We start from the raw sequence: 26680 nt of genomic DNA on the forward strand, positions 1-26680 counted from the left end.
CCCTGGCTCTCTCAACGTCATTGTCAAAGTGGGCGGACGAGTGGACAGAGATCCAGAGCAATCTCTCGCCCCATTGGGTAGGAAACTGAACTAAAACGGCGGAATAATAGTCAATAATCATCGGCATGAGCATGTAGAAGCCAGTGTAAACCACTACATTAAAGACACATAATCTGTATCCACAGAACATGAGACCTGTAACTGAACACGTGTCCTGATAATCTCTCTGTAGGCAAAAGATTTCGCAACAGTCCCCCATTCCGATCTCCGGGAGAAGACACCCAAGGGAGGTGACCATGAGAAAAAGACTGAATGACTAATGAGAGGTTAATGTTCTAAGAGCCGGGTTGTCGAATTTAGGAAGTCTCAACGTGGCAGGGAAGCTAGAAAATCTGAAAAAGGAAATGCTAAGATTAGATTAGATTAGATTTACTTTCGTTCCAATTGATCCATAGTAAGTAGGTCCTATAGGTTGTAGAACATGTCAGAAAAACAATAATACACGACAAATACTTACAACTAAAACAAATAAGCTAATGTACCATTCCGCAGGTCCCAAGTGGAATGATCGTCATTTTTTAATGAACACTATATGAAAGAGTCATGTTACAAATACTAATGCACTGAATTTAAAATAAAAAGGTTTTTCATTTATTTATAAGGTAATAAACGCGTAATACAACTACTATAATACAATGAACACATTACTGCACAGAAATGGGGCAGAAGTTAGATTGTACTTACACACACACACACACACATATTGACAATGAACACATAACTGCACTGAAATAGTGCAGAAGTTATATTAGTTGGTTTTACTGAGAAATTCATCAATGGAGTAGAAGGAGGTGGCCACCAATAAATCGTTTAGTCTTCTCTTAAAATGAATTTCATTGGTTGTTAAGCTATGTATGGTTGCTGGCAACATATTGAAAATGTGTGTTCCTGAATAATGCACACCTTTTTGTACAAGACTAAGTGACTTTAAATCCTTGTGAAGATTATTCTTATTTCTAGTATTTATTCCATGAATTGAGCTGTTGCTTTGAAAAAGTGATATATTTTTAATGACAAATTTCATTAATGAATAAATATATTATGAAGCAGCAGTTAGTATCCCTAGTTCCATAAACAGGCTTCTGCAGGATGTTGTTGAGTTCACACCACATATAACTCTTGCTGCACGTTTCTGTGCCCGGAAAACTTCAGCCTGGCTTGATGAATAACGCAAAAAATAATCCCATATGATATTATGGAATGAAAGTTAGAATAGTATGCTAACTTTTTCATTTTTATTTCTCCTATGTCTCCCACAATTCGCATTGCAAATAGAGATTCGTTAAGACGCTTCAGCAGTTCTGTGGTGTGCTCCTCCCAGTTTAATTTATTATCAAGCTGTAATCCCAAGAATTTAACACTGTCCGCTTCTTCTATCTGCTTGTCATCGTATTTTAGGCATATACTTGTGGACACCCCTTACAAGTTCTGAACTGCATGTAGTGTGTTTTTTCAAAGTTTTGTGACAAAGAATTGGCTCGGAACCAGTGATTAATGTCCACAAATATTTTATTAGCTGATCTTTCTAAGACTACACTTGATTTGCTATGTATTGCAATGTTTGCATCATCAGCAAACAAAACGAACTTGGCATCTGGTAATGTTACTGATGAAAGGTCATTGATATACACAAGAAAAAGTAAGGGCCCCAAAATGTAACCTTGTGGGACCCCACATGTAATTAGTTCCCAGTTGGATGGTGCCTCATAGCTTGATACATGTCTCTTTCCTAATAACACCCTTTGTTTCCTGCCAGAGATATAAGATTTGAACCATTTTGCGGCATTTCCTGTTACACTATAATATTCTAATTTATTTAAAAGGATATTGTGATTTACACAGTCAAATGTCTTTGACAGATCACAAAATATAGCAGCTGCCTGCAATTTTTTTCTAATGAATTAAGCACATTTTCACTGTAAGTGTGGATAGCCTTCTCAATATCAGAACCCTTTAGAAATCCAAACTCTGACTTTGACAGTATGTTATTTGAGGTAATATGGTTATAAAGCCGATTGTACATTACTTTTTCTAAAATTTTTGAGAATGTTGGCAACAGTGAAATTGGACGGAAATTTGATGCTGTTTCTTTACCTCCCTTCTTAAACAGTGGCTTAACTTCAACATATTTCACCCATTCAGGAAATATTCCACTGATAAACGACTGGTTACACAGATAGATTAATATGTTACTTAGCTCAGAATCACATTCTTTAATTAACTTTTTTGGTATTTCATCATATCCACTAGATGTTTTTGATTTTAAAGATGCTGGGGTAGTGAGGGTCAAATTCATATCATGGAAGTTACTTGAAATGTCTGGTATGAGGTATTCAATAGCAGCTTCTATTGAACCTGACAACTCCAACTTTTCAGTAACAGTTATAAAATGTTCGTTAAAAAGTTCTGCACCTCTACACACATCTGTCACCAATGTATCATTTACTCTTAATGCTCTTTGTTCCTCTTCATGTCTGGTTCTACCAGTCGACTACTTAAATTTCTTGTAATGTGCTATAGCATCAACATCGGAACTGTTCCGGACTGACAGATACAGTTTTCTTTTTGTTTTACAAGATGCCCTTATTCCTTGAGTAATCCATGGCTTGTTTGTAGACTTTGCTCTAACCTTGGTAAGTTATGAGGTAAAAGAGTGTTGGAATAAAATAAGCACTTTATTAGCACTTTTTTCATTCATGCCATGAGCACTGTAAACATCAGGCCAGTGAATGTCTCTGAGGAGTGTCCTAAAATAATCAATTTTAGACTTATTGATTACACCCTTGAGCTCAGATTTAACAGATTTTATATCCTGTTCAGTATTAACATTTAACAGAAGGAACTGCATGTCATGGTCTGAGAGGCCATTGACTATTGGTTTTGTAATATAATTTTGTTCATTGGACTTTTATATAAAGATATTATCAATGGCTGTTTGTGAACAATTGGCTACCCTAGTGGGGAACTTTACAGTTGGAATTAAGTTGATTGATAATGTTACTAACTCAAATAAGTTCTTCTTGGGAGAGTCTTTAAAGAAATCTACATTGAAATCACCAGCAACCACTATTTCTTTCTTTTTGGTTGTTAAATGGGCCAGTACAGCTTCAAGGTGGTTTACAAACAGATTAAAGTCACCTGCAGGTGCTCGATATACACTTAATATTATGAAGGATTTTTTGTGAAATTCTAGTTCTGTTGTACATGCTTCCATATGCTGTTCCAGGCAAAATTTGAGAATGTCTATGTTGTTAAATTTATAACAGTTCCTGATGAATGTGGCAACTCCTCCTTTCTCCATTTCTGATCCACAAAAGTGAGATGCTAATCTAAACACTGTAACACTTAAGAGTTCTGTACCAGTGCTCGCATGATGTTCAGAGAGGCAGATTATGTCAGCTGGGTTTGAAGACTCTAATTCATCTACGCAGATAGTTAATTCATTAATTTTATTTCTCAGTCCTCGAACATTTCGATGCAATAAAGATGGCTGACATTCTAAGGCTCATTCTAGATGCAGTGGTGTTTAGTGAAGTGAATTGGAGAGCAGGCTAGGATTTCTGGTCAGACGAGTATAGGGTAATATCAACTGCAACAGAAAGTGATATACCCGAAGTAGCATTCGTTGTGAATAGGAGGATAAGCAAAGAGTGAGTTACTGTGAACAGTTCAGTGATACGGTTGCTGTCTTCAGAATCGACATCAACTCAACACCGACAACAATGCTAAGGTATACATAGAGATAGGAAAACTGTATGAGAATATCGAACGGATAATTCAATACGTAAAGGGAGATGAAAGTGCAACAGTCATTGAGGATTGGGACGCGGTTGAAAGGGAAGGAGCAGAAGAAAACGTTACAGGAGAATGTGGACTTGATATTTGAATGAGAGAAAGAAAAGACTAATTGCGTTCTGCCATAAAATTCGGCTAGCAATAGCAAAAAATTTTTTCCGGATCACAAGAGGAGGATGTATGCTTGGAAAAGACTGGAAGGTAAAGGAATACTCCAGTCAGAGCATGGTCAGGCGAAGATTTTGAAATCAAATACTGGACTGTAAGGTGTACCAAAGAGCGGACACAGATATTGATCACAAATTAGTAATGATGAATAGTGGGCTTAAGTTTAAGAGAGTAGCCAGGAAGAATCAATGTACAGCTTAGTAGTCAGTTCAGCTATAGAGGTAATGACAGTTGTAGAGGGCATTCACAGAAGCTGGAAAGAAAAAGGTAGGTACAAGGAAGTCAACTGGGAATAAGCCATGGCTAACACAATAAATAGTTCAGGTGATCGACGAAAGAAGGAAGAACAAAAGTATTCTGGGAAATTCGGGGTTACTACAACACAAGTCACTTAGAGATGAAATAAATAGAAAGTGCAGGGAAGCTAAGGATAAATGCGAAGAAATAGAAAAAGAAATGATTATCGGAAGGAACTACTCAACAAACAGAGAGGCTGAAACGATCTTCAGGGAACTTAAAAGCGAAGGCGGTTACATTAAGTAAGCTATGGGAATACCACTGTCAAGCAAGAGACTACAATTGGGAGAATTAAGGCACAAGAAGTTAGACAGGTTATTTATCCAAACTGCTGACAGTAATAATGTATAAAAGAATGGAAAAGAAAATAAGGATATGTTAGATGATGATCGGTTTGGTTTTAGGAAAGGCAGTGATACCAGAGAGGCAGTTCTGATGTTGCGGTTGATTATGGCAGCAATCCGCTCCCGGTAATTGAGAGGTCAGCGAGACAAAATGTCAATCCTAAGGACCCGAGTTCGATTCCTGGTTGGTCGAAAAATTTCTCCACTCAGGGACTCGGTGTTGTGTTGTCCCAATCATCATCATTTCATACACATCGACGCGCAAGTAGACGAAGTCGTGTCAAATCGAAAGACTTTCATACCGTTGAACGGTCAACCCGACGGTAGGCTCTAGTCCCACGAATTGTTATGGCAGCAAGACTGAAAGAAAATTAAGAAACGTTCACCGGATGTGTTGATCTGAAAAAAGCGTTCTACACTGTAAAATGGTACAGGAGTTCGAAATTTTGAGAAAAATGCGGGTGAGGTACACTATCTGATCATAAGTATCCGGACACCCCCCAAAACATACGTTTTTCATATTACGTGCACTGTGCTTCCAAATACTGCCAGGTACTCCATATCAGCGACCTCAGTAGTCATTAGACGTGACAGAGCAGGATGGGACCCTCCGCGGACTCATGAACTTCGGACGTAGTCAGGTGAATATGTGTCACTTGTGTCATACGTCTGTGCACGAGATTTATACACTCCTAAACATCACTAGGTCCACTGTTTCCATGTGGTAGAGAAGTGGAAACATGAAGGGACACGCACAGCACGAAAGCGTACATGCCGACCTCGTCTGTTGACTAACAGGGACCAGCGACAGTGGAAGAGGGTCGAATTGTGTAATAGGCAGACATCTAACCAGACCATCACACAGGAATTCCAGCTGCATCGGGATCCACTGCAAGTACTCTGACAGTTAGGCGGGAGGTGAGAAAAATTGGATCTCATGGTCGAGCGGCTGCTCATAAGCCACACATCACGCCGGTAAATGCCAAACGACGCCTCGCTTGGTGTAAGGAGCGTAAACATTGCAATATTGAACAGTGGAAAAACGCTGTGTGGTGTGACGAATCACGGTTACACAATGTGACAATCCAATGTGATGCTGTGAGTATGGCGATTGCCCGGTGGACGTCATCTGCCAGCGTGTGTAGTGACAAGAGTAAAATTGCGAGGCGGTGGTGTTATGGTGTGGTAGTGCTTTTCATGGAAGGGGCTTGCACCCCTTTTTGTTTTGGGTGACATTATCACAGTACAGGCCTACACTGATGCTTTAAGCACCTTATTGCTTACCACTGTTGAAGAGCAATCCGGGGGTTGCGATTGCATCTTTCTACCCGATCGAGCACCTGTTCACAACGCACGGCCTGTGGCGAAGTGGTCACACGACAATAACATTCCTGTAATTGACTGGCCTTCACAGAATCCTGAGCTGAATGCTATCACTTTTGGGATGTTTTGGATCGCCCACTTCGTGCCATGCCTCACCGTCCGACATCGATACCTCTCCTCAGTGCAGCACTCCGTGAAGAATGGGCTGCCATTCCCCAAGAAGTCTTCGAGCACCTAACTGAATGCATGCCTGCGAGAGTGGAACCTGTCATCAAGACTAAGGGTGGGCCAACAATATATTGAATTCCAGCATTACCGATGTAGGGCGCGATGAACTTTGTAAAACGTTTTCAGCTTTTGATCATATAGTGCATAGTGGAAGACGGGTAATATACAGTATGTACAAAAACTAGAAGGGAACAATAAGACTGGAAGAGCTAGAAAGATGTGTACGGATTAAATAGGGCGTAAGACAGGGATGTAGGCTTTCTCCCCCACTCTTCGATCTATGCAAAGAAGAAGCCATGACGAAAATAAAAGAAAGGTTTAAGAGTGGGATATAAAATTCTAGGTGTAATGATGTCAATTATTGCATTACTGTCTTTAGTGAAGGTGAAGAAGAATTATAAGATGTGTTAAATGGAGAACAAAAGGCTGGAGGCTGAAGTTCAAACATTAGTCAGGAAGAATCAATACGCAAAGAAGTGGGATACGGAAGTACTAAGGAATGACGAGATACATTTGAAGTTCTCTAACGCTATAGATACAGCAATAAGGAATAGCGCAGTAGGCAGTACAGTTGAAGAGGAATGGACATCTCTAAAAAGGGCCATCACAGAAGTTGGGAAGGAAAACATAGGTACAAAGACGGTAGCTGCGAAGAAACCATGGGTAACAGACGAAATACTTCAGTTGATTGATGAAAGGAGGAAGTACAAACATGTTCCGGGAAAATCAGGAATACAGAAATACAAGTCGCTGAGGAATGAAATAAATAGGAAGTGCAGGGAAGCTAAGACGAAATGGCTGCAGGAAAAATGTGAAGACATCAAAAAAGATATGATTGTCGGAAGGACAGACTCAGCATACAGGAAAATCAAAACAATCTTTGGTGACATTAAAAGCAACGGTGGTAACATTAAGAGTGCAACGGGAATTCCACTGTTAAATGCAGAGGAGAGAGCAGATAGGTGGAAAGAATACATTGGAAGCCTCTATGAGGGTGAAGATTTGTCTGATGTCATAGAAGAAGAAACAGGAGTCGATTTAGAAGAGACAGGGGATCCAGTATTAGAATCGGAATTTAAAAGAGCTTTGGAGGACTTACGGTCAAATAAGGCAGAAGGGATAGATAACATTCCATCAGAATTTCTAAAATCATTGGGGAAAATGGCAACAAAACGACTATTCACGTTGGTGTGTAGAATATATGAGTCTGGCGACATACCATCTGACTTTCGGAAAAGCATCATCCACACAATTCCGAAGACGGTAAGAGCTGACAAGTGCGAGAATTATCGCACAATCAGCTTAACAGGTCATGCATCGAAGCTGCTTACAAGAATAATATACAGAAGAATGGAAAAGAAAATTGAGAATGCGCTAGGTGACGATCAGTTTGGCTTTAGGAAAAGTAAAGGGACGAGAGAGGCAATTCTGACGTTACGGTTAGTAATGTAAGCAAGGCTAAAGAAAAATCAAGACCCTTTCATAGGATTTGTCGACCTGGAAAAATCGTTCGACAATATAAAATGGTGCAAGCTGTTCTAGATTCTGAAAAAAGTAGGGGTAAGTTATAGGCAGAGACGGGTCATATCCAATATGTACAACAACCAAGAGGGAATAATAAGAGTGGACGATCAAGAACAAAGTGCTCGTATTAAGAAGGGTGTAAGACAAGGCTGTAGCCTTTCGCCTCTACTCTTCAATCTGTACATCGAGGAAGCAATGATGGAAATAAAAGAAAGGTTCAGGAGTGGAATTAAAATGCAAAGTGAAAGGATATCAATGATACGATTCGCTGATGACATTGTTATCATGAGTGAAAGTGAAGAAGAATTAAATGATCTGCTGAACGGAATGAACAGTCTAATGAGTACACAGTATGGTTTGAGAGTAAATCGGAGAAAGACGAAGGTAAAGAGAAGTAGTAGAAATGAGAACAGCGAGAAACTTAACATCAGGATTGATGGTCACGAAGTCAATGAAGTTAAGGAATTCTGCTACCTAGGCAGTAAAATAACCAATGATGGACGGAGCAAGGAGGACATCAAAAGCAGACTCGCTATGCCAAAAAAGGCATTTCTGGCCAAGAGAAGTCTACTAATATCAAATACCGGCCTTAATTTGAGGATGAAATTTCTGAGGATGTACGTCTGGAGTACAGCATTGTATGGTAGTGAAACATGGACTGTGGGAAAACCGGAACAGAACAGAATCGAAGCATTTGAGATGTGGTGCTATAGACGAATGTTGAAAATTAGGTGGAGTGATAAGGTAAGGAATGAGGAGGTTCTACGCAGAATCGGAGAAGAACGGAATATGTGGAAAACCCTGATAAGGAGAAGGGACAGGATGATAGGACATCTGCTAAGACATAAGGAAATGACTTCCATGGTACTAGAGGGAGCTGTAGAGGGCAAAAACTGTAGAGGAAGACAGAGATTTGAATACGTCAAGCAAATAATTGAGGACGTAGGTTGCAAGTGCTACTCTGAAATGAAGAGGTTAGCACAGGAAAGGAATTCGTGGCGGGCCGCATCAAACCAGTCAGTAGACTGATGACAAAAAGAAATGCAACAAAAAAACTCATCACGTATGAACCAAGAAGGATTCAAGAAGCACACAAGCACTGGCAAGAAGGGCATCACTGGCCAATAGTAGTTTGCTAGTATCAAACATAGACCTTAATTTGAAGACGAAATTTCTGGGAATGTACGTTTGGAGCAGAGCATTGTGTGCTAGTGAAATATGGACTGTGGAAAAACCGGAACAAAAGAGAATCGAAGAATCTGATATGCGGTGCGATAGAAAAATGTAGAAAATTAGTTCACTGATAAGATTAGGAATGAGAAGGTTCTCAACAAAATTTGAGAGGAAAGAAACAATGATAAGAAGAAGGGACAGAATCGGAGATAAAAGGACTATATGGAAATCACTGACAAGAAGGAGCGACAGGATGGTAAAGCATGCGTCAAGACATTAGGGAATGACTTCCATTGTACTAGAGGGAGCTTTAGAGGGGAAAAACTGTAGAGGAAGACAGAGAATTGGCATACACCTAGAAAATAACTGTGGAGGTGGGTTGCAATTGGTAGTCCGAGATGGAGAGGTTGGTAGATAAGAGGAATTCGTGGTGGGGCCACATGAAAGCAGTCTGATGACGTGCGATTGAGTACCCCTTATTTCCCTTCTAACATGGAAATGAACCTTTTCTGAACATGGGTTCATGTGTAAAACGATATCTCCGAAGTCCCCTCTACAAGCTTTGAAGCATGTAAGATGACTTGTGAAACACCCTGTAGGTAGCATTACTTATAGTGTTACACTCCCGTAACTTATGTCTAGTTCCACCTCGTTCTTCCCTTTCACAACGTAGACCCGAAGCTGAATTGCTAGTCTATCTAAATTAGTCACAATTAATAATAAATAGAGATCTAGATGGCGTACATAAACGGAGATCGTGGTTATATGGCTCATACCTCAAGTTTTAGGGCCGGCCGCTGTGGCCGATCGGTTCTAGGTGCTACAGTCTGGAACCGCGCGACCGCTATGGTCGCAGGTTCTAATCCTGCCTTGGGTATGCATGTGTGTTATATCCTTAGGTTATTTAGGTTTAAGTAATTCTAAGTTCTAGGGGACTGATGACTCAGATGTAAAGTCCTATAGTGCTCAGAGCCATTTGAACCATTTTAAGTTTCAGTAAACTTGTATCGATGGATTCACATTCTTGAGAAAATAACGTGTCGGTGCTCTTATGCAAGGTAGCCTATGAAAGGGATAATAATAAAGGGAGTAGACTCGTATTAAAGGGGGTCGAGGTTCAAACGACCCTCTGCCCGTCAAGATTTCCGTTTCTGTGGATCCCTGACACTCTCAAGGCAAATGCTGTGAGACTGATTGACAATAGTACTCTTGTAATTCCCTTCCTCATAGCTGTGTTAACAGTGACAGGAAATGAAAACTCAGTTTCCATTTTCTCTCTTACTATGTTTGACTGGACAGAATAATCATCTTTCCCAGAAGACTTGATGGGGAGAGAACGTTTCTGGATATGTCCTCTACAGATAACTGTTTCCTGATTTCTCACGGATATATATTCCACCTAACCACAGGCGAGATATAGTATCTGATCGGTCGGGAGAGCTCAGTCACTTCAAATTTGGACCAGACATCAGATGTCACCTGAGTAACCAATCCCTCAGTAATATTTAAACCGTAATAAAGCGCACAAATTGATTAATTTTGACGTTATGTTGAAGTGGAAACGAGAAGGAACGGCCACGGGTAAACTGAGACCAGGCAGAGATCCGAGCATTGCATAAGTGCCTGAAATAGAGGCAAGGATCCACTCGTGAGTTCAAAAGCGAGTGCAAAGACTGCCAGTAGGGAACTGAAAAGAATGGGATGCAATGGTCGAGCAGCCCCTCATACGCCCCACATTGGAGGTGAAATGTAGAGCGACTCTGCATGATAGTGGATGACCGGAAACATGTGGTGTGGAACGATGAATCATGCTACACTCTGTGATAATCTGATGGAATATTTGTATTTGGCGGAAGGCTGGATGAAGTTACCTGCCATCATGTGTCAACAGTGAAGCACAGAGGAGATGGTATTATAGTATGGTCGCATTTTTGGTGTATATACATCTGGTACCCATATTACGCTTAGGAAAACGTTGAATGTGGCATCATATGGACACACTTTAAATCATGGTTTATTGTGTACAGTAGAGATTCAGTTTGGAGACGATGGACCCACTTAAACGACAGCATTATTATTGAAATGGACTGGCGTGCGAAGACTTCCTACCTGAACCCAAATGGAACAATTTTGAGATGAGTTAGAAGATCGAGGCCGCTCCATGCCCCATGTCCAGCATCACTATCTTCACTGGTTGCGGCTCTTGAGGAAGAACGGGCTGCCATTCCTCGCTAGAAATTTAGATACCTCAATGAAAGTAGAGATCAAGACGTCAAGAAGGCAAGACCCGGCATACTAATATCCACTGATAGATGTCCAATTACTTTTGATTTGATAGTGTATACTTAGTATCAATGTGTATAGTACATTTGACACTTTATATACTCCCTCTTCGATGCACTGTTATCCGTGTTATCACCTTCTGTGATCGACATCAACGCAACAGCTACGCACAGTTGGCGTGTGGCAGCACTAACAGTTGAGGCTATGTTAACAGAGCTATTTGTTTAGGCAAACCAAAGAGTACGTTTTATTGACAGAATCCTCTCAACAGGTCTACTAAAGAGACGACCTACGCTGTGCTTGTATGTCCTCTGATGTAGTATTGCTGTGCTCTGCTGTATTATCGTAAAATAGTGGAGAGACTGTCACGGATATGATAAAAGAGGTTGGTGGTTTTTAAGACAAAAGTGTTTATCGTTGCTGTCAGATCTTATAACGAAATTACAATTACCAGTTTTCTGCTCAGACTGTGAAACCATTTTATCATCGCAACCCTACAAGGTAAGAAATGATCATCATGATAGAATAACAGAAATATATGCTCGTACAGAAAGATGTGAGTGTTCATTTTTCCCATATGCTGTTAAAGAGTGGAACGGTAGAGAAATATTCTGAAGGTGGTTCGAAGAATCCATTGCCAGAACTTAACTGTCAAATACAGATTAGTCGCGTGGATGTAGATGTTTTCTAAATCTGCAATACTACAAACGTACATTTGCTTTCCATGGACTGTCTGCTGAGATTTTAGAACAACGAAAATGTTTAGTTGAGATCTGATTCTTATGACTCAGCGGCAAAACTTTTGCTTCGTCGACAGAGCTTTTCCCGGTGTCTCACGCTTCCTTTTCCTCCGTAACCAGAGATCACGTCTATGATGAGATGCTCGTTCACTGCTGCTGAGATGAATGTTGTATTTTTTTTAATTTGTCCAAACGTAATGACCTAATTCAAAGTCAGAAAACATTTTCTCAGTGATGTGCCACGATCAATTATTTCCTGACAGTCCGAGCTATCTCGTTTGTCTTTCCTTGGACCTCATAAAAGCTGCGGACTTTTCAGTGTGTGGACTGATTTTGTGCGAAACATCTGATACTGACTACGTACTCCGAGTACATATCCCAAAGTACAATGTTGTACAATTTTGGCTGTTTATAAATTTGTATGCGTTGATATGCTGGTATGTATAGAACCAGCTACTCCCTATTTGTGCGCTATAAACGAATGACATTTTGCAGATTAGATTATTATTTATTAATGCGTTTCCCTTATTATCCCACAATTTCCCTAATATCTTCGAAGTCGCCGTCATTAACGTTCCCTGGACCTACGTAATAATGAAAATGTATTTTTTGTGCTTCTTGTGAACTGAAATAGTAGAGACTTTCTTCTCAAAATAATATTTTTAGTGTTTCTTTAGCTTAATTCGCAGTAGAGTATTTTTAATTTATTTTCTAGAAAGTATATATACACAGGCTTCTCATAAAATATTAGTTGGAAATATATAACAAACCATCTGTGTTACATCCTCCTACAGTTAGCGAACGTGGGACAGCAGTCAAATGTTTCAGTTTGAAATAGCGAACCTCAAGAATAATATAATATCTTTGTTGTTGGCTTTGTATTGTATCGTTAGTACACTGCACTTATTATATGCCTCAAAATAGTTTCTGTATGAAGATCAAGCGTTTATGGACGTAATCAGTAACAAAATAACAACAGTTTTTTGTAATAATGCGGACAACGCTCCTATCTCTAATGAGGTATAAGATCGCATCAACTCCGACGTTCTTTGCAAAAAAAGTTTCAAGTACATGAGGATCAGAAATCTGGTAAAAATCAAGTTCTTCACTCTCTAATTCTGATTCCGTGTAATCCTTTGGAGACACTTATTTAGTAACTCAAAGTCGGACCAGTTTCTGAAAATTTACTTTATAATGACCATGACAGTATTTAGTAGGAGTAATTAAGAGCATATACATGCTTTGGTCGGTGGTACCTATTGTATTCGAACCAAGTGTATGGCCCATTTAAACATAATCCATGTAATGGTTCGAGGTTTGTAGGCAGAGCACATTATACGCTTTGGAGTATACCATTCTACTGTCATATGCACCAAAGAGAATATTATTAGGTGCCATGTTCAATATGTCATAGATAAACAATGAGAGAGAGAAGAGTGATGCGCGGAAAAAGAAATACTTTCACAAGCAAGACAGGCAAAGCATTCATGACCTGTTGTTAAAAATTCAAACATAAATTCCCACAAATATTCTCTTTCGCTATATAAGGAACACTTTCAAGTTAACTACTAGCGGTAATGACATACAGTTTCTGGTGTTTGTACTGCCTGTCAATTGACGCATTTTATCATTGTTTAAATTTTTCTAGTTACAAAAAAGGACATTAAAAAGGATTATCTGAAGAATAATTACCATTGCGTTGAATTTGTTTTGAGAACATGCGTCAAACAAACCCATCATCTCTCTATACAACATTATCATTACAGGCCATGCAGCACAATATAAAATGTCCATTAACTTATCATGGCTGGTATAGCAGCGTTTGGGTCTCCTGAAGGCGTGCAGTATAATAACGTATTGTTTGTGCTTAACCATGGTCCCGTTCATGTTACATTAAAGTATGCCATGCGAGAAAAAATGAGCCTTTAAATATGTGGGCATGCGTTAAGTTTATATCTTGCCCCTACATACAAACGGGCAGTAGAACATTCTCATATACATCACGAAAGGCTAGTTCGGAAATTTTTGGAAAACCAACCTTGAATAATTGAAACGCTATGGGTGAAGAATTTCTTACTGAAGTTTAATCAGCAATCACAAAGTTCTTCTTTAGGCTTTCAAAAGTATTTCAGTTTACCCAATTTGAAATGGATTTCTGTATATTACTGAGAGCTGGATATTGCTTAGAGAGCCTTCATGAATCATTCCAAAGAAAATGTATCTGCTCGTTATTTCCTTATTGACTCGCAATTCATTTTCTTTCTTATTTAATCTTTTACATTTTATGTTGTAGCATTCACATAGCCATTCTGCATCAAACTGAACGGTATGGTCAGATCGGTATGATTAAGTTTAGTGACTTCTTTTTTACTGGTGATGGTACCCTAAAACAATACTGAGGAGAGTCATCTACTCATATTGATTACTATTTACATCTTGATAAATAGAGCTTAATTTCTCATTAGCGACATGTTCCTTGTAAATGGTTGCACCATACAAGAGCAGTCAAGAAGAGGTACGCACCCATCCATTTTGTCATTGCTACTGCTGATGTTACACTGAGTTCCGGTAAATAATCGGTGTGGAAGATATGCCAGGATCTAGGAAACATTAAGTCCAGATCCCAGATAAATATGTTTATTAGAAGGCAACATATTAATTAAATAATAGAAGACCCATGAAATTTAAGACTCACACTATCGAACTAATTATAGACGTGTACTAATTCTCATACACAAAAAGAAGTATAAATGTGTAACTGAAGGAGGGAAAAATATGTTACAAAGAAATTATCGTAGGTCACAAGTTGAATTACAGAACATGAAAGCCTGAATATCGTTCAAAGGTTATGTATCAGTAAACTCTGAACAGGGATTTTTATAGATGGCAAGAGTGTTTCCTGAAAATATGACATTTGCTCATATCAATTCATGAAGTGCACGTAGTCGGTAACATGGACTCCTTTGGCAACATACAGCATCTTTTGGAACTGCAAATCAAGTGGTAAAGAATTTGATGAGGTATGAACCGATATTAACTCCTGTAATGATTTTTTACATATTGATACCATATTGTTGGAGAACTGGCTGCTTTTACAGTACACAGTAAATAAAATGTTAATGGAGCTTTTTCATTGCTGGTTTAATCAGAATTGATTGTTATGACACGTAAGAACACTTCCATCAGTTAACGCAGTTAAAAACAGCTATAAAAGTAAAAGCTGAAATCATTTAACGTTTCCAGGTGCGCTAATCTTCCATCACTAGAAAATACCAGGCTAAAAACGGCCAGGTGGCGCTGGTGGTCCAGTAGGTTGAGGCCCTCCAGTAGGCTGAGGTTCACCAGTTGGTTCAGGCCCACCAGTTGGTTGTGGCCCTCCAGTTGGTTGGGGCTCTCCAGTTGGTTCAGGACCTCCAGTTGGTGGACCTGGTGGTCCAGTTGGTTCAGGACCTCCGGTTGGTTGACCAGTTGGATCAGGACCTCCAGTTGGTGGACCTGGTGGTCCAGTTGGTTCAGGACCTCCGGTTGGTTGACCAGTTGGATCAGGACCTCCGGTTGGTGGACCTGGTGGACCAGTTGGTTGTGGCCCCTCAGTTGGTCCAGGAGGGCCAGGTGGAGTCTCTTGACTGCGGCATGCTGACACCTATAGTAGAATGTCATATTGTAAACTACATCATATATGTAGATGGAAATTAAGTGGTATTCCTTCTGAACGGAGATTAAGATTCTGCTAATGTCGTTTTGAAACAAAGACAATGAATCGCAGAAATCATGACTTGTGACTATTAGGACTGTATCATCAGATGCATCTTTGTACACTGACACATATTAGAAATAAGTCTTACTGATTTATTACAGAAACTGAATGAATCAACATGTTCAACCATTATTGTTGATTACTTCAAGTAATCATAAAGAAGTGTATGCATTAATGCCAATATGAGTTAGTACCATGCCTTTATTTGTGTTTCGCCAGAAACACGTCACTGAGTTTGAACAAGGTCGCATAAAAGTGCTTCGAGAAGCTTGATGTTGATTACGCGACATTGCAGAAAGACTTGGCAGAAATGTGGACACTGCACATTATTTCTGGCAGCGATGGTCGCGAGAATATACAGTAGCAAGAAGATTGGGTTACGAAGAGCCATGTGGTACTACAGAGGGGGAAGACCATTGTGCTCGGTGTCTGTCTCAGGCACCTCGTACTGCATCTGCAGCAGCAGTCTGAGCAGCAGTTGGCACCACCATGATAAAAAGAACTGTTATAAATCGATTAATTCAAGGACGGGTCTGCGGCAGACGCTCTGTAGCGTCCACTCGAGTGACCCCAAACCACCGCCATTCGCGACGTCAGTGTTGTCAAGCGAGAGCCCGTAAGAGTGCAGGGCAAGAGTCTGTTGTGATCTCTGATGACAGGTGATTCCAGCTCGGTGCCAGTGATTGCTGTGTGTTGATTAGTTGGAGGCCATCTAAGGGACTGCAACCTACCAAATGGCGTGCTAGAAACACGGGACCTAGAACTGGAATTATGGTCTGGTGTGGAGTGCCACTCTGTATGGCAGCACCAACAGTCTCGTGGTCATCCCACACACCCTGACTGGAAGTATGCACATCAGTTTGGTGATTCGACCTGCAGTGGTACCATTCATAAACAGCTTTTACCAAAATGATAACGCTCGTCCACATACTGCTGTTGTAACCCACCACATGTGCCTTGGCCTTCTCGATCGCCAGATTTGTCTCTAGTTGAGCACTTATGGGACATTATCGGACGTCAACTCTAGCGTCGTCCACAAACAGCATTAACTGTCTTTGTATTGACCGACCAAGTGCAACATGCGTGGAACCCCATCCCAGAAAGTGACATCCGGCATTTGTACAACACAATGCATTCGCGTTTGCGTGCTTGCATTCAACAATCTGACAGTTAAACACGTTATTGATGCACCAACATATCGTATTTGCAATATCTTATCTCGCACTTACGTTAACATCTACATCTACATTTATACTCCGCAAGCCACCCAACGGTATGTGGCGGAGTATATTGCAATGTTAATGATTTAAATATGTTACCGCGGCAAGTCTATTCTCGAAATTTCATTACTAGACATTATTTATTGTTTGATGTTGTGGTTTTCCTCGTGAGTATATAAGATTTGATTTCCCTTTTTGTCTACCATCAGAGTGGAATAAATAAGTAAGCCAACCACTCCCGGTAACGAGCTTCGAGTACACTAAATAATACTCTTGAGTCACATGTGCTAAATTGCTCTATTACTCTACAGCAATAATTTAGGGTTTAGATACATGATGAATCCAATTCTTATCTTCGTGATTAATCGTTATCTTTGTTGAATTCTCATAAGTAGCTGTGTATCATCACAGTTGTACTACTTTGATTTTTATCACATGAGTGAAGAACAGGCAGTGACCCAACAATATCGCCTGAAAATAGGCTCTTGTAAAGGGATTACTGATGTTCTGCTAGGTCAGCCTTTATGCGCAGAACTAGAGAAATTTCAGCCTCTCTGATGACGTGACAAACGGCGACAAACATATGCTGAAACATATGATAACATATATCCTGTAATCTTTCATAAAAATTGTAGATATGCAGATGCAAGATCTTTAGAAGCATTAGACATGGAGTACCAGCTGGACACGAGGAAGAAAATCTGATGGCATTTTTCTACATTCACCGTCCATCCAGAAAATTCCGACATTGATTTTATTTCTGGCGTACAAGCGTATCAGCCCAGTAACTACAGTTTCAACCCGAACAACTAAAAAACACATACATTCAACGAGTCAGTTTAAGCAGGTAAGTAGGAGGTGTCAAGTACATAGTCGACGTGCGACCGTACGGTGTAATCACTGTAGTGTCAGAAATCGCAATGGAGCAACATCTCTAAGTTTTAAGGCATTCTTCAGAATGTCTTGAAGAGAAGGAAACTGTGTAAAAGGTTTGTCCCATTCATCTTGACTCCTGAACGAAAGCAACGATGCCTGGGCACATGGCGTGACTACCTTGAAATGAAACACGTGGACAATTCTTTTCTCGAGCAAATCATCACAGGTGATGAGATTTCGTGTTATGAAATCGAAGCCACTGCAGAATGACTAAGTGCAGAAATTCACGTGAAGTGTTAACGCATTGACGACATAACCGACTTTCAAACCAGTGGGACACACCAGTTGAACAACATTTCAAAGATATATTTCACTGACAGATCCTCATGGGTGTGTGAATGTTCTGTGCCTTGTAAACAAGTGAGGGAGGGGTACCTAGGACACCGTAAGCATTAAAATCACCATCTTCATTTTTCCGTACTTTGTACTAATATATTCTCGAAACTTTTTGGACTGATGTTTAACGATATTTGAACTCCGCCAGTAATAACGTGTGGATGCTCAGACACGGATTTCAGATGTTATCCTCGCATATATTGATCCAGTAAGAAGGAGAAAGCAGATCATTTACTGATTTTATGCAAGTATAGGTCATAAACGATTCACACGAAGTTGATGAATTTGATACAATCTCACAACTGTCCTTATTTGAACGGGTGGAGCTAATATTAAGTCGCTTACAGAAACGACGAAGTTGCAAACACTTTAAAACCCTTAGATTCGATAATTGCATGTTACAGGCAGAAAATTGTGGTACATTCAGAAATCAGTGTCTTAGTGGATGATGAAGTAAGTACCAGTAAAGATACGTAGCACGAATTTCGGTAAAGCCTCAGTCCTTACTACTCACCACAAGACACAGGAGAAGAGCTGCCACTGTCGCCCTCATGGTGATGGAAGTGTTGTTGTGAACATGGGCTGCAGAGCTTATATAAGGCTCACCAACGCCTGATGTGGAGTACTCGTGATTCCGTGACTCTTCAACAAAGAGACGAGCAGAGACTGCAGTCCAAATGCGACGGTGGAGTGTCTGGTTGTATCACAAGGTCACAGAGCACAGCTGCGAGGAACTGAATATCTTATTGTCGCTCAGTTTTTCATCGACACCCGCGTGCTCATAGGTGGCTGCCTCAAAGTAATAATGAACCAGTAAGTCATGATGGGAGTACGCGTAAATGAAATTTTTTGTGCCTTGACACAAGAAGGTAGTAGTCATCTTAAGCCAACCACTCCTTCACCTACCTGATGATTGTCAAAGCTCGGCCGGCCGAAGTGGCCGTGCGGTTAAAGGCGCTGCAGTCTGGAACCGCAAGACCGCTACGGTCGCAGGTTCGAATCCTGCCTCGGGCATGGATGTTTGTGATGTCCTTAGGTTAGTTAGGTTTAACTAGTTCTAAGTTCTAGGGGACTAATGACCTCAGCAGTTGAGTCCCATAGTGCTCAGAGCCATTTTGTCAAAGCTCAAACTAAGTCCAGAGTGTTAATTTGGAGATTATCTGTCACATCGAAAAAGAAAGTGGTCATGCGTTACTGTGGGTGACGTACAACGTTATCTTACATACGTAATTTCATTAAGCACGTGTATGGTCGTGTACCGTGGTATTAACGATTTAAATGACAAATATAGCTGTAGCTACCTTGTAGAATCTTATATTTGAAGTAAATCAGCAATGATATTTGTAGGGTTGGCATCCTGAAACTCATAAAGCAAGAGCGTTTCGGTAGTTGTTCAGGACTGGGTCCTCATTTAGGAGAGTGTGGCCAGCCATATACAGTTGCACTACGTGATCAAAAGTATCCGGACACCCACAAAATATACGTTTTCCATATCAGGCTCATTTCGCTGACACTTACTGCCATGTACTCCATATCACCGACCTCAGTAGTCATTGGACATCGTGAGAGACCAGAATGGAGCACTCCACGGCATTCACGGACTCCGAAAGTGACGAACGGTCTACCAGACGTGAGACCCTAGTCCCACGACTTGCTATGGCAACAAGACTGAAAGAAAATTAAGAAACGCTCACAGAATGTGATGATCTGAAAAAAGCATTCGACGCTATAAAATGGTACAGGATGTTCGAAATTATGAGAAAAATGTGGCTGAGGTACACTATCTGATCATAAGTATCTGGACACCCCCCAAAACATACGATTTTCATATTACGTGCATTGTGCTTCCACCTACTGCCGGGTACTCCCTACCAGCTACCTCAGTAGTCATTACACGTGACACAGCAGAATGGGCCTCTCCGTGGAACTCACGAACTTCGAACATAGTCCGGTGAGTCGGTGTCACTTGTGTCGTACGACTGTGGGCGATATTTACAAACTCCTAAACATTCCTAGATCCACTGTCTCCGATGTGATAGTGAAGTGGGAACGTGTACGGACACATGCAGCACAAAAGCGTACAGTCCGACCTCATCTGTTGACTAACAGATACCAGCGACATTTGAAGAGGGTCGTATTGTGTAATAGGCAGACATCTATACAGACTATCACAAAGGAATTCCAAACTGCATCAGGATCCACTGCAAGTACTATGACAGTTAGGCGGGAGGTGAGAAAACTTGGATTTCAAAGTCGGGCGCCTGCTCATAAGCCACACATCACTCCGGTAAATGCCAAACGGAGGAGCGTTAACATTGGACGATTGAACAGTGGAACAACGTTGTGTGGAGTGACGAATCACGGTACACAATGTGGCGATCCGATGGCAGGCTGCGGGTATGGCCGGTGAACGTCATCTGCCAGTGTGTGTAGCGCCAACAGTAAAATTCGGAGGCGGTATTATTATGGTGTGGTCATGCTTTTCATGGAGGAGGCTTGCACCACTTGTTGTTTTGCGTGGCACTATCACAAAGTAGGGCTACATTGATGTTTTAAACGCCTTCTTGCTTCCCATTGTTGAAGATCAATTCGGGGATGTCGACTGCATCTTTCGACCCCATCGAGAACCTGTCCATAATGCACAGCCTGTGGCGGAGTGGTTACACGACAATAACATTCCTGTAATGGAACAGCCTGCACAAAGTCCTGACCTGAATCTTATAGAACTTATTTGAGATATTTTGGAACGCCGACTTCGTGCCAGGCCTCATCGACCGCCATCTATACCTCTCCTCAGTGCAGGACTCCGTGAGGAATGAGTTGCCATTCCCCAAGAATCCTTCCTGCACCTAATTGAAAGTATGCCTGCGAGAATGGAAGCTGTCATCAAGACCAAGGGTGGACCAACACCATATTGAATTCCAGCATTACCGATGGAGGGCGCCACGAACTTGATAGTATTTTCAGCCAGGTGTCCGGATACTTTTGACCACATCGTGTATGTCCTCCGTGGTTGCGATAAACGTGAATTCTGATATGGTTCCTGTGATAAGGACAAGCCGCAATTTCTGCTCCAAGTTTATCCATTTCAAGCTTGGTCTGTCAACAACACATTCATTGTGACGTTAGTTCGGAATCATTCTTTCCTTCCTCACCCTCAGAAGAGAGATTCCTCTGCATATTTTTATGCTGAACTGGCTTTAAAATACCGTGACACCTCGATATATAATTATTAAACTGTATTCCAAAACTATGACTCCTGGAAATCTCTTTCATGTTGCAAGGCAAATGAGGTAGCTAACCATTATTGTTGACTGCTTCAATTAATCATAAAGAAATGTATTCAATGATGCAAAATTGATGTAGTATCATTCCATTATTTGTGTTTCGACAGAAACCAAATTAGAAATAACTATTGTTATGGTATACTTGCAAGAACCCGTGGTCTAGGGGTAGCGTCTTTGATTCATAATCAAAACGTTTTCGGTCCCGGGTTCGATCCCCGCCACTGCCTAAATTTTGATAAATAATCAGCATTGGCGGCCGAAGACTTCCGGCATAAGAAGTCAGCCTCATTCTACCAACGGGCTTGTCAAAGAGGGCGGAGGAGCGGATAGAGGTTCAGGACACTCTCTTGTCCTAGGGGTGGGAAATTGCCCCTAAAGGCGGAAGAATCAGCAATGATCAACGACATGAGGATGCAGAAGGCAATGGAAACCACTGCATTAAAGACACGTAACGTGCATCCACAGGACATGTGGCCTGTAATTGAAGAAGTGTCATGATGATCTCTCCATTGGCAAAAGATTCCGGAATAGTACCCCATTCGGATCTCCGGGAGGGGACTGCCCAGGGGGACGTTACCATGAGAAAAAGATTGAATAATCAACGAAAGGATAACGTTCTACGAGTCGAGGCGTGGAATGTCAGAAACTTGAACGTGGTAGGGAAACTAGAAAATCTGAAAAGGGAAATGCAAAGGCTCAATCTAGATATAGTAGGGGTCAGTGAAGTGAAGTGGAAGGAAGACAAGGATTTCTGGTCAGATGAGTATCGGGTAATATCAACAGAAGCAGAAAATGGTATAACAGGTGTAGGATTCGTTATGAATCGGAAGGTAGGGCAGAGGGTGTGTTACTGTGAACAGTTCAGCGACCGAGTTGTTCTAATCAGAAGCTGAAGATGAAAAGATTGATAAAGTGTATGAGGATATTGAAAGGGTAATGCAGTATGTAAAGGGGGACGAAAATCTAATAGTCATGGGCGACTGGAATGCAGTTGTAGGGGAAGGAGTTGAAGAAAAGGTTTCAGGAGAATATGGGCTTGGGACAAGGAATGAAAGAGGAGAAAGACTAATTGAGTTCTGTAACAAGTTTCAGCTAGTAATAGCGAATACCCTGTTCAAGAATCACAAGAGGAGGAGGTATACTTGGAAAAGGCCGGGAGATACGGGAAGATTTCAATTAGATTACATCATGGTCAGACAGAGATTCCGAAATCAGGCGTACCCAGGAGCAGATATAGACTCAGATCACAATATAGTAGTGATGAAGAGTAGGCTGAAGTTCAAGACATTAGTCAGGAAGAATCGATACGCAAGGAAGTGGGATACGGAAGTACTAAGGAATGACGAGATACGTTTGAAGTTCTCTAACGCTATAGATACAGCAATAAGGAATAGCGCAGTAGGCAGTACAGTTGAAGAGGAATGGACATCTCTAAAAAGGGCCATCACAGAAGTTGGGAAGGAAAACATAGGTACAAAGAATGTAGCTGCGAAGAAACCATGGGTAACAGAAGAAATACTTCAGTTGATTGATGAAAGGAGGAAGTACAAACATGTTCCGGGAAAATCAGGAATACAGAAATACAAGTTGCTGAGGAATGAAATAAATAGGAAGTGCAGGGAAGCTAAGACGAAATGGCTGCAGGAAAAATGTGAAGACATCGAAAAAGGTAAGATTGTCGGAAGGACAGGCTCAGCATACAGGAAAATCAAAACAACCTTTGGTGACATTAAAAGCAACGGTGGTAACATTAAGAGTGCAACGGGAATTCCACTGTTAAATGCAGAGGAGAGAGCAGATAGGTGGAAAGAATACATTGAAAGCCTCTATGAGGGTGAAGATTTGTCTGATGTGATAGAAGAAGAAACAGGAGTCGATTTAGAAGACATGGGGGATCCAGTATTGGAATTTAAAAGAGCTTTGGAGGACTCACGGTCAAATAAGGCAGAGGGAATAGATAACATTCCATCAGAATTTCTAAAATCATTGGGGGAAGTGGCAACAAAACGACTACTCACGTTGGTGTGCAGAATATATAAGTCCGGCGACATACCATCTGACTTTCGGAAAAGCATCATCCAAACAATTCCGAAGACGGCAAGAGCTGACAAGTGCGAGAATTATCGCACAATCAGCTTAACAGGTCATGCATCGAAGCTGCTTACAAGAATAATATACAGAAGAATGGAAAAGAAAATTGAGAATGCGCTAGGTGACGATCAGTTTGGCTTTAGGAAAAGTAAAGGGACGAGAGAGGCAATTCTGACGTTACGGCTAATAATGGAAACACGGCTAAACAAAAATCAAGACACTTTCAATGGATTTGTCGATCTGGAAAAATCGTTCGACAATATAAAATGGTGCAAACTGTTCGAGATTCTGGAAAAAGTAGGGGTAAGCTATAGGGAGAGACGGGTCATATACAATATGTACAACAACCAAGAGGGAATAATAAGAGTGGACGATCAAGAACGAAGTGCTCGTATTAAGAAGGGTGTAAGACAAGGCTGTAGCCTTTCGCCCCTACTCTTCAATCTGTACATCGAGGAAGCAATGATGGAAATAAAAGAAAGGTTCAGGAGTGGAATTAAAATACAAGGTGAAAGGATATCAATGATACGATTCGCTGATGACATTGCTATCATGAGTGAAAGTGAAGAAGAATTAAATGATCTGCTGAACGGAATGAACAGTCTAATGAGTAAATCGGAGAAAGACGAAGGTAATAAGAAGTAGTAGAAATGAGAACAGCGAGAAACTTAACATCAGGATTGATGGTCACGAAGTCAATGAAGTTAAGTAATTCTGCTACCTAGGCAGTAAAATAACCAATGACGGACGGAGCAAGGAGGAGATCAAAAACAGACTCGCTATGGCAAAACAGGCATTTCTGGCCAAGAGAAGTCTACTAATATCAAATACCGGCCTTAATTTGAGGAAGAAATTTTTGAGGATGTACGTCTGGAGTACAGCATTGTATGGTAGTGAAACATGGACTTTGGGAAAACCGGAACAGAAGAGAATCGAAGCATTTGAGATGTGGTGCTATAGACGAATGTTGAAAATTAGGTGGACTGGTAAGGTAAGGAATGAGGAGGTTCTATGCAGAATCGGAGAGGAAAGGAATATGTGGAAAACACTGATGAGAAGGGACAGGATGATAGGACATCTGCTAAGACATGAGGGAATGACTTCCATGGTACTAGAGGGAGCTCTAGAGGGCAAAAACTGTAGAGCAAGACAGAGATTGGAATACGTTAAGCAAATAATTGAGGACGTAGGTTGCAAGTGCTACTCTGAGATGAAGAGGTTAGCACAGGAAAGGAATTCGTGGCGGGCCGCATCAAACCAGTCAGTGGACTGATGACAAAAAAAAGGCATACTTGGTATCCAATAAAATGTAATAAATAGTTATAAAAGAAAAAGTTAATGAATTATATTTTTGAAAGCATTAGTTTAAGAAATGACCTAAAATTAGTCGATTAATTTTCTTGTATTCTGAGCAATTAACAGCCGCCGAAGAAGAGAAGATATAAATTGCGGATGGCAATAGCGAAGCCAAGTGATACTGAAAAACATAAAATTTTTGATATCAAATATTAACTTAAGTGTTTGGATATATTTTCTTAAGATATTAGTGTGGAATGTAGCTCTGTGCGGAAATGAAACATTGGCTATAAGTAGTTCAAACAGGAGGAGAATACAAGCTTCGGAAATGTAGTGCTTTAGAACATTGCTGAGGATTTGACGGGTAGACCGGACAACTATTGAGGAGGAACTGAATACAGTGGCATAGACAAGAAACTTACAGCAGTTAGTAGGACACAGCCTGAGGAGTCAGTTTGGTAATAGAAGGAAGTGTGAAGTGTGTTGGGGGGGGGGGGAGGGGAGGAATTATAGTGGGAGAACAACGCATCAGTTTATTAAGCTGGTTGAAACGGGTAGAGTTTGCAGGAGTTACACAGAGACGAAGAGGATTGTTCAGGTTAGACTAGCACGGGGAGCTACGTCAAACCAGTTTCCGACACTTGAAAGGAAGAGAAACGGTGATGAAATTTGAACAATTTTTTTATCTTTTTTTTTATTTGTGAAATTATGTGGAAATAATGAGATGCAATATGTCTGTACAATAGTTCTAACATTAGCGGGCACGTTAATTTTTCGACCTTCACTTATAACTACACTTAATAACTAGGTGTTTTTATTATTTTATACAGACTACCAGTGTTTAGAAAAAATTCGTCTATGGGTTATACAGAACAGTTCTGAATAAATGATTTTAAATTACCTTTAAAACTTGCTTTGCTGTATGTGAAATATTTTATGGTTTTAGGGAAACGATCTGAAATCTTTGTTGACAGATATTTAACTCCTTTCTATGTCACTGACCTGACCTGCTCATAAGCCACACATCACGTCAGTAAATGCCAAACGACACCTCGCTTGGTGCAAGGAGCGTAGACATTGGACGTTTGAATAGTGGATAAACGTTGTGTGGAGTGACGAATCAGTACACAATGTGGCGATCCGATGGCAGGGTGTGGCTATTTCGGATGCCCGGTGAACGTCATCTGCCAGCGTGTGTAGTGCCAGCAGTTAAATTCAGAGGCGGTCGTGTTATTGTATGGTCGTGCTTTTCATGTAGGGAGCTTGCACTCCTTGTTGTTTTGCGTGGCAATATCACAGCGTAGGTCTACATTGATGTTTTAAGCGCCTGATTGCTTCCCACTCTTGAAGAGCAATCCGGGGATTGCGGTTGCATCTTTCAAGCCGATCGAGCACCTCTTCACAACGCACGCCTCTGGTGGAGTGGTTACACGACAATAACATCCCTGTAATGGACTGGCCTTCACAGAATCCTGAGCTGAATGCCATAGAACACCTTTGCGATGTTTTGGATCGCCGACTTCGTGCCAGGCCTCACTGACCGACATCGATACCTCTCCTCAGTGCAGCACTCCGTGAAGAATGTGCTGCCATTCCCCAAGAAGCCTTCGAGTACCTGATTGAACGTATGCCTCGGTGAGTGGAAGTTGTCATTAAGACAAAGGGTGGCCCAACACCATACTGAATTCCTGCATTATCGATGTAGGGCGCGATGAACTTGTAAGTCATTCTCAACCAGATGTCCGGATACTTTTGATCACATAGTGTATAGGGGAAGACGCGTAATATACAGTATGTACAAAAACTACGAGGGAATAATAAG

The 26680-nt window shown here is 40.9% G+C and overlaps 1 protein-coding gene across 11 annotated transcripts in view; it reads right to left on the reverse strand.

The window, feature by feature from the left end:
- LOC126237342 (proline-rich protein 2-like) overlaps nt 1-26680 on the reverse strand; it is a 126438-nt gene that overhangs the window by 35056 nt on the left and 64702 nt on the right. For 2 of the 11 annotated variants that reach the window (XM_049947384.1, XM_049947383.1), the window contains exons 1-2: nt 18699-18786; nt 15431-15578 (exon numbers count right to left, since the gene is read on the reverse strand). The exons of 1 other annotated variant lie outside the window; for it this stretch is intronic. In XM_049947384.1, the coding sequence (XP_049803341.1) occupies nt 15431-15578; nt 18699-18737 (187 nt within the window). In that variant the 5' untranslated portion in view covers nt 18738-18786. Of the gene's footprint in view, nt 1-15057; nt 15579-18698; nt 18787-26680 lie in introns of those variants that run through there. 8 more of the 11 variants (XM_049947390.1, XM_049947386.1, XM_049947379.1 and 5 more) reach the window with 8 other exon arrangements.

Source organism: Schistocerca nitens, chromosome 2, assembly GCF_023898315.1.
Source record: "Schistocerca nitens isolate TAMUIC-IGC-003100 chromosome 2, iqSchNite1.1, whole genome shotgun sequence".
In the NCBI taxonomy this organism is placed as follows: domain Eukaryota; kingdom Metazoa; phylum Arthropoda; class Insecta; order Orthoptera; family Acrididae; genus Schistocerca; species Schistocerca nitens.